This window comes from Sus scrofa, chromosome 3 (genome assembly GCF_000003025.6).
Source record: "Sus scrofa isolate TJ Tabasco breed Duroc chromosome 3, Sscrofa11.1, whole genome shotgun sequence".
NCBI lineage: Eukaryota > Metazoa > Chordata > Mammalia > Artiodactyla > Suidae > Sus > Sus scrofa.
Window position 1 is genome coordinate 15,349,063 of NC_010445.4, and position 15,862 is coordinate 15,364,924.

Sequence of the window (15,862 nt, forward strand, 5' to 3'; positions counted from 1 at the left end):
ATCTTCCCTGCAGTTTGCCTCTTCCAGCTATGTGATAAGATACCTGCTCTCCTCCAGATCATAAATGGGGGCAGGGGCAGGATGTGTCACTGACACCATTTGGTTGCAAAGAGTACCCTCTTGAACCCGGAGGGTTTGAGTCAAGAAGGACAGATCACAAAGACACAGGGGGCTCTCCCGTGACCCAGGGGCAGAGAGTGAAGCCAAGCCTGTCAGCAGACAGCAGCCCAAGACAGCGGGCAGCCCCCACCTCGTGGTCTCACACCTCCACTGTGCATTTGCCTTCCTCAGCTGGCCCATCCGCACGCACAGAGACCACCTGAGCCCTGCAGATGGAAGAGACCAATCTAGTTCCAGCTTCCAGCCCTGTCTGGATTCCAAGTTTCAAGAAAAACAACATTCGACTGACCCCTTTTGGAATCTGGGATCTCTGCCTATTCCTGGTTTGGTTGACTGAGGCAGGGGTTGGGCTGGCATAGTGCTTTTCCAGGCTAGGGGCCAGCTGTTTCTCTCAGAGGGGCCAAGGGCTGCAGGAAATAATTGGGTGGCTGTCCTGGTAGAGCTGGTACCGCTGCCCCGGTAGGGCGGTGTCCTGTGTCCATAGGCGTGATGGGCATGAGATTTCTAGAAAAACCTGATGGCGAGCAAAGGAACATTATTTATTGAGTCCTGCTGTCTGCACTGGGCACATGGCATATCTTTTTCACAGCGACATTCTGCAGAGACTTAACTGGGATCCAGAGGTTCCATTAACCTAACACAGATACAGTTTGTAATGAGTGGCAGCACCTGCTTTCAAACTAGGTCCATTCGACCCTGAACTCTTCTCTTTCCAGTGAGCCCCATTGCTGCTGCACCACATAGGTTCCAAGAGCTAGCCGGTAGAGTTAGAAATCTGGACATTAATGGCAAAGGCAAGTTCAAGGTCGGAAGGAGCAGATGAGGATCTAATATTACGGTCTAGAGTTCAGCTCAAGAGATTCCCACCTAATAGCTTCCTGGCAGCCCCCGTGCAGTTTCATGGGGCCTCCTGTATGAAATGTCTCTCCTGCCCAGGAAAGCATCTTCACAGCCTTTCTAGCCTGTGGTAGTCTGGGGCTTTGCCAGCTCCTCCACAAAGCCATTTCTGGAGAGTTCTGTGAAGCGGAACGGCTGGAGTGAAAGGCTTTGAAGTTGAATGGGTCCTGACCTCTGTTCTGTGATTCAAGCCAAGCCGCTAGCTTTCCGTGGGCCTCAGCTGCTAAATGGAGATGGTCCTCCCTCCTTCATGGGACTGCGGAGGTTTTTAAATGAGACAGTGCACAAAATGTGCTTTGCACTTTTGCGGGAGACATAGTAATTACTCGATAAACGGCTGCCATTATAATAGTGATAATAATAATAACTCTTAGTCGCTTGCATGCAGAAACTATCATGTGTTTCTCTACCCCTTACCGCACTCGTAAAATGCCTTAGAGGTGGTAGGTGCTGAGAAAATACCTGCTGAATGAATTTATTATGCAAGGATACCTATAAAGTCTGGAAGCAGGCAAAAGATATAATAGAGGCTTTGTTGATGTTATACTACATCACATGTCATATGTTAAAGGGTATCAGGTGTTTCCCTCATTAGAGATGCGTGGTTCCATGCTTCATGGGCAATCACAGTGAACACAGTGTATTAAGGCTGCATTTCCATCCGTTCCCGCATATGCATCCATGACGTGTTGCCTCAGATGGGTTTTATCTCTGATGTTCATTAGGTCAACATGCGCCTTTTCCCCACCCTAGAAGAAATCATCAAGCAAATAAATACGTAAATGATAAAATAATCGTCTTTGTTTCCAGACTTTATGGCCACCATCCACCCCGTAGATCTGGTCATCTCTCCCACTCGGCACCCCTTCTTTGCCATTTATTATTGACCCCTTTGGGCACCTGGGGTCTCCTCTGAGTCTCCTCCCTTCTGGAAGAACCAGCACCCTGATCGGCGTCCTCCCCTCAGGACATGGAGTTGACCCCTTCCTGTTGACCCCCTTCCTCCCCTCTCCAGGCTTCCCCTCTCTCACTTCCAGCTTGTCGAGCTCTTCTCCCTGGCGTAGGGAGCAGATGCGTCTTGTTCTCACCTTTGAGCTTCTTTGAGACTGTCTGGGATGCTCATCCTGTCATCCCACTGTCACAGAAGTGCCATGAGAATTTATTACATTTATAGTTGTACAATGATCATCACAATCCAGTTTTATAGGATTTCCATCCCACACCCCCAGCACATTCCCCCACCTCCCATACTGTCTTCTTTGGAAACCATAAGTTTTTCAAAGTCTGTGAGTCAGTGTCTGTTCTGCAAAGAAGTTCGTTGTGTCCTTTTTTCAGATTCCACAAGTCAGTGATAGCGTTGGATACTGGTGTCTCATTGTCTGACTGACTTCACTTAGCATGATAATTTCTAGGTCCATCCATGTTGCTAAAAATGCTGGTATTTCGTTCCTTTTAATGGCTGAGTAATATTCCATTGTGTAGATGTACCACCTCTTGTTGATCCACTCCTCTGTCGAAGGACATTTGGGTTGTTTCCATGTCTTGGGTATTGCAAATGGTGCTGCAGTGAACATTGGAGTCCATGTGTCTTTGCGAGTCATGGTTTTCTTACTCTCTGTTTCTATAGGTTTGGCTTTTGTAGATTCCACAGATACATGAGATGTGCAGTATTTGCCTTTCTCTGACTTACTCCCTCAAGGTCCCTCCTTGTCTCGTGGCTCAGTAATATTTCCTTGTGTCTGTATCCCATGACAGCGGCTTCCTTTTCTCTCCCGCAGGACCCCAGCCATGATTGGCTGCTCGTTTGTGGTCAACAGGAAGTTCTTTGGCGAAATTGGTCTTCTGGACCCTGGGATGGATGTGTATGGAGGAGAAAATATCGAACTCGGAATCAAGGTTTGTGACATGGCGACCTTTCCTCTTGGTCTGTTTATGTTTGCGCGCACCACTGCCTGGTCGTTTTTAAGGTGAATTTAAAGCTTCTTGAGCTGATGAATGTGACACCCCACCTCTGTCCCTAAAGATGTTCCAACAGGGCTGTCACCCCTCCTCAGGGGAAACCTGAGCTCCCCCCCCACACCCCCGACCCTTGAATGTTTGAACACCTTGTCCACGCCAGGGCAACCTAATCCGAATGCGAGCTGGAGAATTTGGTTCTCACTCCCGTTCAGTTTCACACGCTCCTTAAATCTTTCTTAAAATTAAATCGTCTCCTTAAATTAGAATTTCCATCCTAGAGTTTTGACTGTTCACGTACATCATAGGAGAGCAGGCCCGGGTTCTGTGGGCCTCGCCCTTTCCTCCGAAATGCTTCTAGGGAGGAGGAGGGGCAGGGGGAAAGGGAAGAAGACAGAATGGGCCTCTTGCCGGCCTCCTGTGTCCAAACTGGCTCCACTTTCTGGATATTGTATGTACTGGGTTCTGCTCAAGATCGTGTTCGAGAAATGAATTCTACTGTAAAAAAAAAAAAAAAAAATGTTGGATGCCTTCCAACCTCCTCATTGTAGAGGCAGAATGAATGAGCCCCCGTGAGGGTGTTGGGGAGGACTCCTTTAAAAAGGGCCTGGTAACCACTTAACTGGTAGGTCTTCCTCCGAGTCACAAGGAGGGGCTGGGGGATGCCTGGCAGGGGTCTCTGTGTCCCTGCTGCCCCTTGTCCTGAACTCTTGCCTCCCCGAGCCCCTGGGAAGTGGGCCTGTTGGAAAAAACAACTCAGGTCACAGCAGTAAGGTTTATGTTTATTGAATCTCTTCCCCCTTCCTCTGCTGGAATCGCGCTTTTGTTCTGCTAAGCAGGTACCCAGTACAGAACCCCTACCCCAGCCAAAGCCTGCTTACTCTCTGTGTCCGACTTCCCTCGTTATCCCTAACAGCTCAGGACCCTTAAGCCGGCCCCTCAGCTACCCTCGAGCCCCTTTCATGGATTGAAAGGCGTCCTCCTGTCCTCATGACCATCCATGAACATCCAGGCTGCAGGAGCAAAGGGGATGGCGGGGACCTTCCCTGGGTCCTAAAACCACTCCTTTTTGGAGGCGGCAGACTCTCCTCGTGCTTTCAATTCCAGGCTAGGTTCTTTCCTAAATGGCATTTGCCCGGGATTCCTTTGAAAGCCCAGCAATGAAAGAGCCCATGCCTGTTATCAGATACTCGGCATTCATCCATTTGCATTTTTTTTAATTTGTGGCATTTTTATTAAAATATAGTTGATTTACAATATTGTGCCAGTTTCTGCTGTACAGCAAAGTGACCTAGTATTTTATATATGTGTATATATATATATGTATATATATATATATACCCTATCTTATATTATTTTTAGTTTGTGTTGTTTTAATCCACTAAAATTGTGATAATTAGCCAAAGGAAATTAGCCCAGCTAAGGTTACAAATTTTTTCTACATTTATAATGATTTTTATTTTTTCTAAGGGTTCTGTCAATTTTATATGGCACAGTAAGGTGATTCAGTCATACATACATGTATAATCATTCTTTTTTCTCATATTATCATGCTCCATCATAAGTGACCAGACATGGCTCCCAGTGCTACACAGCAGGATCCCGTTGCTTATCCACTCCAAAGGCAATAGTTTGCATCTTTTCACCCCAAGCTCCCAGTCCATCCCACTCCTTCCCCCTCCGCAACCACAAGTCTGTTCTCCATTTGGACTTGGAGGGAAGGAAAAGATTTGGACCCACCATGTTGAACTTGGCCTGTAACTTCAGTAGTCTGCTCCTCTCCCACCTCCTCATCCTTCCTCCTGCTGCTCTTTTCCTTGGCCCTCATCTGCTTCTAGCACACAGGGGGGGGGACTGACTTATCTCCTAGGTGTCTTGCATTTCTCTACCTTCCTCTCGCTCCATTGCAAGCTTCAAAGGACACAGATCTTTACAGCACTCACCTTTGCATCCCAGGCCTGGAAAACCAGGCTTAACCCAGGGCTCAGTATGTATCTGTTAGATGAATGACTGACTGAAGGCCGACAGGGACCCTAACACCTGTAGAAGTGGTGACATCATGAAGACAAGTCCGAGGGTTAAAGGCAAGGCGAAACTAGCCCAGGTACTTGAGCTGTGAAAGGAAGGAGCTGAAGGAAGCCCTGCATGGAGATGGTTGCTCTTTTTAAAAATGTTTAAATTTTATATCAATTTTATCAAAAGTTATAAAATTATCCTATGTCTGTTTCTACCCAATATTTGTAACACCATTAAAACACAAGTTATTTTGATAAGTTAATATTTTTAGTAAGAGAGACTTGAATGTCTGTTTGCTGTGAAAAGGAAGCCAGCAGAGGCTAAGACCCCACCAGCAGAGGCGTGATGGATGGAACCATAGGAGGCGGCGTTGGTGGGCACAGGTGGAGGGTTTAGGGGAATACGAGGGCCCCTCAGATGTGATGGCCACAGCAGCTGTGTTCTGGGGAGTGAGGAGGTGGTAGCAGCGGGACCCCCTGCCAAGGCTTGCTAAGATGTTGGTCTCCCACCCTCCCTATCTGTAGGCATGGCCAAAAAAAAAGGGGGGGGGAATGAGTTGAATTTAGATAGGCTAAGAAGATGTGGGAGTGGGGAGTTTCCATTGTGGCTCAGCAGGTTGAGAACCTGACATAGTCTCTGTAAGGATGCTGGTTCGATTCCTGCCCTGGCCCAGTAGGTTAAGGATCCAGCGTTGCCACAAGTCGCAGGCATAGGTTGCAGATGCAGCTGAGATCTGGCATCACCATGGCTGTGGCATAGGCCCCAGCTGTGACTCTGATTTGACCCCTGGCCTGAGAATTTCCATAAGCAGCAGGTGAGGCCATAAAGAAAAGAGAAAGAAAAAAAAAAAAGGTGTGGGAGTGGAGTGTAGGAGTAAGAATGTTCCAGGCACTCACTTTGCAGTGACCTGGACCTGGCAAAGGCCTTGGTGTGAGGCTCTGCCAGGCCCCGTGGTGACGGTGGCGATGGTCCTGCGTGGCTGCGCCATCCCTGTGGAGGGGAGGGGCTTGTTGATTTCAGCGCCACAGTGCAGCCCAGCCCCTGTGCTGTCAGCTGAGGGCCGGTGAGTTCCACTCCATTCCTTGCAACAGGCTGGAGTGATGGGGCCAGAGCCTGCTCCCTGGCTTGTCTTCTCTGGGGCTGCTTGGCACCTGGCTGCTGTCCATGTGTTTTTGTGAAATCCTGGCGTGGGTGGGGCATGGATCCCCCATCGTGTGAAGTCACCTGCCTCTTATCCCGGCACATTCAGCACCCACACTGGAGGTTTGGAAATGTTCATGCCTCTTACCTCCCATCCTTGGGGCTGAGCTGACTTTCCAGAGAGGCCTTGTTTTCTAGCTGATTTTCAAAGCAGGAATTGAATGCTGTTGGTGCCATGTAAAGCCCAAGGCCTAGGTTCAGGGTCCACGTTAGCCGCCATCTACACAGTAGTCTGTGGTTCTCCAAGTGTGGTCTCTGGCCAGCAGCATCCACCTCGCCTGGCACCTGTGACAAATGCAGGTTCTCGGGGCTCATCCCGCATCTACTGACCCAGGATCTCTGGAGTGGCATCCAGCAGCCTGTGTTTTAACAAGTCTTCTAGGTGCTTCTGTTACCACCTGGGCTATGCCCGACCTTAACCGGCTTCCTAGCAAATAGGTACCTTTTCTCAGAAAGGAGCTCAGGTGAGAGTCCACATCCTTCAAGGCCCTCCTTGAAATATACAGTATTAAGAAAGCATCTCTACTACTTGAAAACCATCAGAGCTTTATGTGATATATACACACCTAAATACATATGTATAACTGAATAAAGTATACACACATACATTTATACAAATTAACCTGTAATAAGCTATAAGAAATGACAGAATCCTGTGCTTTGTTAAGGGGGGGGGAATTTTAATATGAGAACATTTATCTTTGTGATTTCTTTCACCAAGAACTAGGTCCATCTGTGATCCTTCTACTCTTTGACATTTTTGGTTCCTTTTTAATCTCATCTTCAGCAAGGAAAGATGTGTCACAAGAATAGGAAGACTAGAAAGTCTTACTGTGGTTCAGGGGACAAAGCCAGAGGGTTGACTTCAGGGCTGTTGCTCAGATGAAAGGCAAGCTTGCCTGCGACCAAAACAATCAATACAGTGGAGGGGAAAAAAGGCTTTCCAGGATGAGGAAATAAATGAGATTAGAAATTGAGAAGTTTCATCTTGTCCTGAGTAAAATTAATCAGAAGCTGTTAACAAGGCATACATTATAGTAACCCATGTAAATGGTAAGAGGGAAAAAAAAATTCTCTGGGGAGAAAAGACCAGATAGATTTCTTGGAAGTGGTATAAAATCAGATGGCTTCAGGTTTCTTTGTTTTATCAGTCATCTTTGGGAAGAAAAAGGCAGCCTTATTCTGAACCCCCGTATAAAAGAATGACACACACACAACCACTGGATCCTGTGTGGCAGCCATTCTGAAAGGAAGGCAGTAGAAAAACACTATCAGCTCCTCAAGCCGTTAGCAAAGGTCTCAGTTCATCAGGGATCTCAAAGACTGAATAAAAGGCAGAATTCCCATGTGTGTACATTGTTGTTGAAAATATTTTTGAGACCAATGACTCGTGGTGGAGGTACGTCAACAAAGGCGGCGGGGGTGCACAGGTGTGATAATCTTCCTACCCGGCCCAGCCCAGCCCCCAGGACCCTCCTCTTGGTGCAGCTTTTGCAGAAGGCTCCACACCAGTCCCAGGTAAAGGATTTAGGCTCACGTCAAGAGGAATGATGTACAAAGGGTGTGCGTATTTTGCTTTACACCACGTAAGAATAATGCTCTTAAAAACCAGTTTGAGCTGCATCCCACGATTGATGGTGGCATAGTTCGAGATGATCCTGGGTGCCACCATTTTCCTGATGTCATTCTTATGACTCAGGTGGGCCCCAGGTTGGCATATCTGCCATCTTGCCAGCCCAGTGCACTTGAGAAGACCTGTAGGGTGGCCTACAGGCAAGGCCCACACAGTTCCTGAGCCAACAGGGATAATTTCAGGAGCAGATCTGAAGAATTGCCTCCTTCAGAGGGACTGTTTAGAAATTATGGGCTGTTGGTGTGGCCAAAGCCCCAGACCCTAAATGAATGGGGAAGCTCCTACTTTCTCTTTGCCCCATATCTTGTTTTGTTTGTTTGTTTGTTTCTGGCTGGCTGGTTGGTTGGTTGGTTGGTTTTTTTAGTTCTCTCTTACCTCTGACAAGCTGGTGGTATAATTCAGTATGAGTCTGAAGGCCTGATAAAGGGCTGGGGGTTGGGGAGGGGTGCTGATGGTATATACATAATCTCTGGTGTCTGACTCTGAAAGTTCAAGAATCACAAGCAATGCAGTTCCTGCTGTGGCACAGAGGGATTGGCGGTGTCTCTGTGGCACCAGAGGTTCCATCCCTAGCCTGGCACAGTGGATTAAAGGATCCATCATTGCCACAGTTGTGGCATAGGTTTCTGCAACCGTGGCTCAGATCTGATCCCTCGCCTGGGACCTCCATGTGCCATGAGGCAGTCAAAAAGAAAAAAAAAAAAAAAGAATCACAAGTATTTATGTCTGAGAGTGAAGATGGATATTTCAGCTCAAGCAGAAACATGAGGCAGCTCTGAAAAGTGCTGTTGACTGATGCTGTGGTCCCCACCCAGCCATTCCTCTGTCCATGTGTTTGGAACTCATTATCCAGCATCATCTTAAGCAGGATAGATCCCACCCTCACCCTCTCTGAGACCCCTGACATCAAAATCCCCAATGTCCAGAAGCCTCTTGTGCCTTCGTCTTCCATTGGGAACTCTTGGGCTCAGATCTTCTACATCTGTTGGCTGTTATGATTTGGATGATGCTCATTCCTGGAGGGGACAAGACCATCAGTTCTGTGTCATTTTCCCAATCCTTAGATTGCATGAGTCTTTGCTTCTCCCCCCTGCTGGCATTGGTCATCTCTGGCTATGGGTATGTCTTCATAGTACAGGTTAGAGTAATACCTGTGGTGTAATTCAGAGCAAAGTTCCAGTCTTGTCTGGAGCTTGGCCTTGGGGTGTCACAGACTGGTCTTTAATCTGGATGCATGTATTTCAGGTAGCCAGCAGTTCAGTTGAATGCTTTTGGATATAACAGGGACACATGCCGAGAGCCTTCTCTATTCTGGCAGTCTCTCACTGGGCAGACCACAGGAGACAGCCTGGTCTCCATCTCCATAAAGTTTAGAGTCAGGCAGAAAATGCATTCATGTAACAAATAATTACCAATGTGAAGAGTATGAAAAGGCAGGATGAGGGGATGATGTAACCGAGGTAGAACCCAGTCTCGGGAGGTTGGAAGAGCCTCCCTAAGGAAATGATGTTGAAGACAGTAAAAATGAGCTAAAAATGAGTCCCTGGTGGTTCAGTGGGTTAAGGGTACAGCATGGTCACTGCTGTGGCTGTAGTTACTACTATGGCGCAGGTTCGATCCCTGGCCCGAGAATTCCCATGTGCCCTGGGCACGACCAAAAAAAAGAAAAAAAAGATGAGTTGAATTTAGATAGGCTAAGAAGGAGTGGGAGTGGAGTGGAGGAGTAGGAATGTTCCAAGCAATTTCAGTCATGGCAGATGATTAGGTTCTAGAGATCTATTGTGCAGCATCATGACTGTAGTTAATACTGTATTATATACTTAAAATTCTGCAGAAAGGGTTCATCTTATGTTAAGTGTTCTTTTCAAAAAATATTGATTGGTTGAGATACAATGGACGCTGTGTAAGTTTAAGATGTACAGCATGGTGGTTTGACTTACATATATTGTGAAATGATTACTGCAGTAGGTTTAGGTGGCATCCATCATCTCTGATAGACATAATAAAAAGAGAAAGCAAAAAAGAAAAAAATTTCCTGGTGGTGAGAACTCTTAGGATTTACTTTCTTAACAACTATGATATATACCATATATATAGTACATTCATATATAGAATATATAGAATATATGAATATGTATAAATTTGTATATACTCTATATATACAAATATAGATAGATATACACAGCAGTGTTAATTATAGTCATCAAGGTGTGCATTACATCCTTAATATATGTTTATCTTGTAATTGGAAGTTTGTGCCTTTTTACCACTCTCTTCATTTCTCTCCCCCAGTTACCTGACTCTGGTAACCACAAATCTGATCTAATTTTCTAAAAGTTAGGGGTTTTTTTAATTGTTGTTGTTGTTCTTAGTTTTTGGTTTAGATTCTACATATAAGTGAGAGCATACAGTAATTGTCATTCTCTGACGTATTTCACTTAGTATAATGCCCTCAGGGTCCATCCATGTTGTTGCAAATGGGAGGGTTTCCTTTTATGGCTGTATAATATTCCATTGTATATGTGTCTCACAACTTCTTTATCCTTTCATTCATTGGTGGACACTTAGGTTGTTTCCATGTCTAGGCTATTGTAAATAATACTGCTGTGAACATGGGGGTGTAGATATCTTTTCAAGTTAGTATTTTTGTTTCCAACACCTGTATTCCCAGAAGTAAAATTTCTGGATCATATGCTAGTTCTATTCTTAATTTTTTGCGGATTCTCAATATTGTTTTCCATAGTGGCCGAACCAGTTTCCAGGGCTGCCACCAACAGTGCACAGGGGTTCCTGTTTCTCCACATATTCACCAGTATTTGTTATCTCATGTTGAGTATGGCCATTCCAGGAGCATGAGGTGATATCTCATTGTGGCTGTGCATTTCCATAATGCTAGTGATGTCAAGCATTTTTTTAGGTACCTGTTGGTTTTTCATAAATCTTCTTTGGAAAAATGTCTATTTAGATCTTTTACCCATTTTTAATTGGCTTATTTGATTTTAATGTTTGTTGTTGGTTTGTTGTTATTGTTGTTTTGTTATTGAGTTGCATGAGTTTTAAAAAAAATTATTTTGGATATTAACTCTTTATCATCTATATGGTTTGCAGCTAATTTTCCCATTCCATAAGTTGTCATTTCACATTGTTGATTGTTTCTTTTGCTGTGCAGATATAATCTCCTTGCTTATTTTTTATTTTGTTACTTGTGCTTTAGGTATCACATTCAAACAAAATAATTGCTAAGACCCATATTGAGGAGCTTTTTACCTGTGTTTTCTTCTAGGAGTTCCATGGTTTCAGGTCTTACATTTAGTCTTCAATCTATTTTTAGTTAATTTTTGTGAGTGGTGTAAGATAGAGCTCTACTTTCATTCTTTCACATGTGAATATCCAATTTTCCCAGCACCACTTATTGAAAAGACTGTCTTTTCTCCATTGAGTATTCTTGGTGCTCTTGTCAAGTATTAGCTGACTGTATATGCTTGGCTCCAGGCTCTTGATTCTGTTCTATAGATCTATTTATTTGTTTTTATTCTAGTGCCATACTGTTTTGATTACTATAACTTTGTAATATATCTTATAATCAAGAAGTGTGATGCCTCCTACTTTGTTCTTTCTTAGGATTGCTTTGGCGATTTGGGGCTTCTATGGTTCTATATCAGTTATAGAATTTTCTTTTAACTTACGTAAAAAATGACACTGGAATCTTGGTGGAGATTGCATTGAATCTGTAGATAACTTTTGGTAGTTTGGACATTTTAACATTAATTCATCACATCAGTTGACCATGGGAGACCTTTCCAATTATTTGTTTTTTTGATTTCTTTCATCATTGTCTTACAGTTTTCAGAGGAGAGATCTTTCAACTCCTTGGTTAAGTTTATTCCTAAGTATGTTATTGTTTTTGATGCTATTGGAAATAGGATTGTTTTTTTTTATTTCTTTTTCAGATAATACATTGTTATTGTATAGAAATGCTACTGATGTTTGTATATTAATTTTGTGTTTTGAGACTTTACTAAATTTGTTAATGGGAAACAACAGTTCTTTGTGAAGTCTTTAGGATTTTCTATATATAAAACTGTGTCATCTTCACAAAGGGACAGGCTTACTTCTTCCTTTCCAATTCTGGTACATTTCATTTATTTTTCTTGCCTGATTACTCTATCAAGAACTTCTAGTACTATGTTGAATAGAAATGGTGAGAGTGGCACCCTTGTCTTATTCCTAATCTTAGAGGAAAAGCTTTCAACCTTTCACCAGAGAGTATTATATTAGCTGTGGGCTTTTCATAGGTGGCTTTATTATGTTGAGATATGTTCCTGTTATACCTAAGTTATTAAAGAGTTTTTATCGTGAACCGATGTTGAATTTTGTCAAGTGTTTCTCTCTGCATCTGCTGAGATAATCATATGATTTATGTTCTTATCACAAAATACTAATAACAACAATAAAAATAAGTAAGGAGTGCAGGAGAAAAATGTTTGGGGGTGATGTATATGTTTAGAGCAAGATTGTGGTGATGGTTTCACAGGGGAATACTTATCTCCAAACTCATCAAGTCATGTAAAGTATGTACAGCTTTTTAATGTCAATCAAGCCTCAATAAAATGGTTTAAAGAAGAAAAGGGATATTTCAGACAGAGAGAAGAGCATGTATAGAGGTTTAGAATTCTGAGAGATTCCGAGACCAGCTCAGCAAGTGAGAACTGAAGAACGGACGCTGTGAAACTTAAGAAAAGGTTAACAAAACAAGACACAGACATTTATCTTAATCAAAGGTGGGAGCTGGGGAACTCAAGGTCACCGCCTCAAGAAACCGCACTGCTTTTATTGTGCTCCTTAGGATGACATCAAGTGAGGAGGGAGCTATAGGTGCAGAATATAGTTTTTTTATTTTTTTTAAAGTCATGTAGCTGGTAGCTGGTTACGCCTTTACTCTGACCTTTAGACGTTTAACAGTCAATAGCATTGGGAAGCCTGGCATCAGCTATCTATGCATAGCATCTAGAGAACCGCCATTGTGCTTCCGCAGACGGCATGCCTATCTGTGGCAACTCAACTGTGCCTAGGTTTGCACCCCTTTCTCCTTGCTGATGCACATCCTGCTAACAACCCCCATAAACCTCTTGGGGCCATGAGACTCATCTTCCTCTTATCTTAACAGGACATATCATGCTGTGCAAACGACATGCCTGTCTGCACAGGTCCAGCATGCCTAGACCAACGCATTATGTCCTCATTCAGCTGACCACATGAGTAACTTATGCCTTTTGGTCTTTGTTCTTAATCTTAAGTTATTTACCAGCACCACAGCTGTTTTTCAGGCAGGAATATAGGGTGAAGGTAAAGCAGGACAAGATGGAGTTTTCAGCATAGAAAATTGAAGCAGAGAGGCTAAGAAAAGGTTGTAGGAACATGTCTCTCGACAGAGAGGGAAATGGATTCTGGGAACTTTGAGGGTTAGATGGCTGGAGCAGATAAATGAAGAGGAAAACCAGATCCTTTGAAGGTGTTTAAGGGGAATGAGGTTATCAGACTTTTCTTTTGATAAAAGGATCATTGTGATGACTGCCATGTGGCAAATGGATGATAAAGCTGAATGGACTCCTAGAAGGAGCAGTGAGAGAGTCTGGACTGTGGTTGGGGAGTAGGAGAGAAATGGACATATTCAGAAAGCAGAAGAGACAGGATCTGAGGATTGAGTGCATAGAGGGGATTAAGGAGAGTGGGGGTCAAGGTAGACTCCCAAGGTACTAGCTTAAAACCTGGGAGATGACGATGCTGTTCTCTGAGATGAGGAGCACCACTGGGGGAGGTCTGGGAGAAGGCAGAAGATGATACTCTCTGTTGGAGATGTGGGGAGTCTGAAGTTCTGACACCATCCAATTCATCCAGTAGGCAGTTGGTTGTGTGGCAATTAAGCTGAGGAGAGAGGAGGAGTTCCCACTGTGGCTCAGTGGTAACAAACCCAACTAGTATCCAAGCAGCCCCTGGCCTTGCTCAGTGGGTTAAGGATCCAGTGTTGCCATGAGCTGTGGTGCAGGTTGCAGATGCGGCTTGGATCCTGCATTGCCGTGGCTGTGGAGTAGGCCAGCAGCTGCAGCTCCAGTTCAACCCCTAGCCTGGGAACTTCAATATGCCACATGTGTGGCCCTAAAAAGCAAAAAAAAAAAAAGCTCAGTAGAGAGGACAAAACCTGAGATAGACTTGGGCATCTTTGGTCTGTAGATCATATTCAGAGTTTCAAGAGAGAGAGAACAGGTTGTCTGGAGAAAGGAGAAGAGGGGATAAGACAGAAGTCCAGAAAAAAGCAACATATAACGCATGAAGGGAGCAACTGGAAAGGAGATTGAGAAGAAGTGACCTGGAGTAAGAGGAAAAACCAAGAGAGAGTGAGATGATGGCAGTTGAGAGAAGAGTGTGAGTTAAGTACCCAAAGTCAGCCTTCGAAACAGCAGGCATGGAGAGGAAGTGATGGATCTGGGCACCATTCAGGAGGTGTGATTAACAGCAACTGGTGGATGATTGAACGTGAGGAATGAATGAAGGATGCCTCCTAGCTCTGAGCAGCTAGGTGGATTCACTTAGAGAACACTGGCAGAGAACGAGGTCTGTAGGTGGGAATTCGAGAAGTTCCGTTTTAGAAATGTTGGGTTTGAGTAGCAACAGTCTTCTCTGACCTGGCAGCGAGTTGTCAAGGGAATTTAGGAATAGGGTGGGATTGCAGCCAAGAGTAGGAATGGGGACAGGGTTCCAGAGCAAGTGTAGGGTGTTCACTGTCCCACTCTCGGGACCACTGGACAGTGGTGCTTCTAGTTTGGGCTGACTCTGTGGAGCTAGAACATGCTGACTTTTATGGTTTGAGTCCATGGCTTAGTCGCCATATATTCTACCCCTGAAGAATTAAGGAGCTAGGAAAATTGTAAATTTTTTTAAATTGAGAACTCTTCGTCTTTTTTTCTGAAATGTTTTGGGTAAAAGATCTTAGTTTTTTTTTAAGATGTTTAGAGCTTTGGCATCTCTGCTCCATACTCCAATTTCATGCAAGTACATGAGTTTCCAGCTGCTCATCCAGTCCTACTGCATTTGCCTGTCTGCTCCTATGGTACCTCCCAAAAGGAGATGGGGAGGCCACCACTGGAGCCACAGCTCATGAGCCACCTACTTGTAAAGATTTAAAATCTGCAGTGACATCTGGCTCTTCCAGCATTCACAGCTATGGGACATACCCCCCATGGTGCAGAGGTGCTTTGTAGGATACGGAAAGAGCAGAAAGAAGCTCCTTTAAACAGCTTCTGGCATTAGATAACAGGGTTATTTTGCTATCTTTATTGAAATGTGTTGCTATTCTTTTAAATAAGAAAAATAGACTCATATGTATAGAAAGCTGGAAAAACACATGTATGTGCGCGTGCACACACACACACACACACACAAACACACACCCTCAACCAAACCTTCCTCAAGAGATCTTTCAAAGGATAGCAGCAACGTGATGTGAATATATCTCAAAATTCTAGAATAAAATGGCTTCATAGAGTTTCTAAAATTTCTTTAATGGTCATTTTGTACAGGCTGAGAATTCCACCCCGAGTCGTGAGGGGGTTAGATGATTTTGTTTCTTGCTATTAATATTTATATTTGGTATTTATATTTGTTTCTTGCATATATACATACATAAAACATTTGTCTCAAAACAAATTGGAGAATAAAGAATTGTCACTATATTTTATGTTAATTTCTTTTATTCTAATTCAACGTTTTCTTATGGAAAATATGAAACATACAAAGAAATAGAACAGTCTAAGGAACCCAAATGTGCAAATCATTCAGCTTCAACAAATATCAACATTTTGCTGTGTTTTTCAGCTACTGCCTCTCCGCTTTTAAAAAGCAAATCCCCAGGCATCATATCATTCTGCATATAAAAACTTTGCTAAAACACAAAGACTTTTTTAAGCATAAGCTCAAAATAAGTTTACACTTAGTAAAATTCATTACCCTGTTCATGTTTCTCAAGAATGTATCTCAAAATTC

The 15,862-nt window shown here is 43.8% G+C and overlaps 1 protein-coding gene across 1 annotated transcript in view; it reads left to right on the forward strand.

Annotated features, from left to right (window-relative positions):
- Nucleotides 1-15,862, forward strand: part of GALNT17 (polypeptide N-acetylgalactosaminyltransferase 17) — a 424,276-nt gene that overhangs the window by 322,713 nt on the left and 85,701 nt on the right. The window contains 1 exon segment of the mRNA XM_021086349.1: nt 2,789-2,913. Coding sequence (XP_020942008.1) covers nt 2,789-2,913 — 125 coding nt within the window.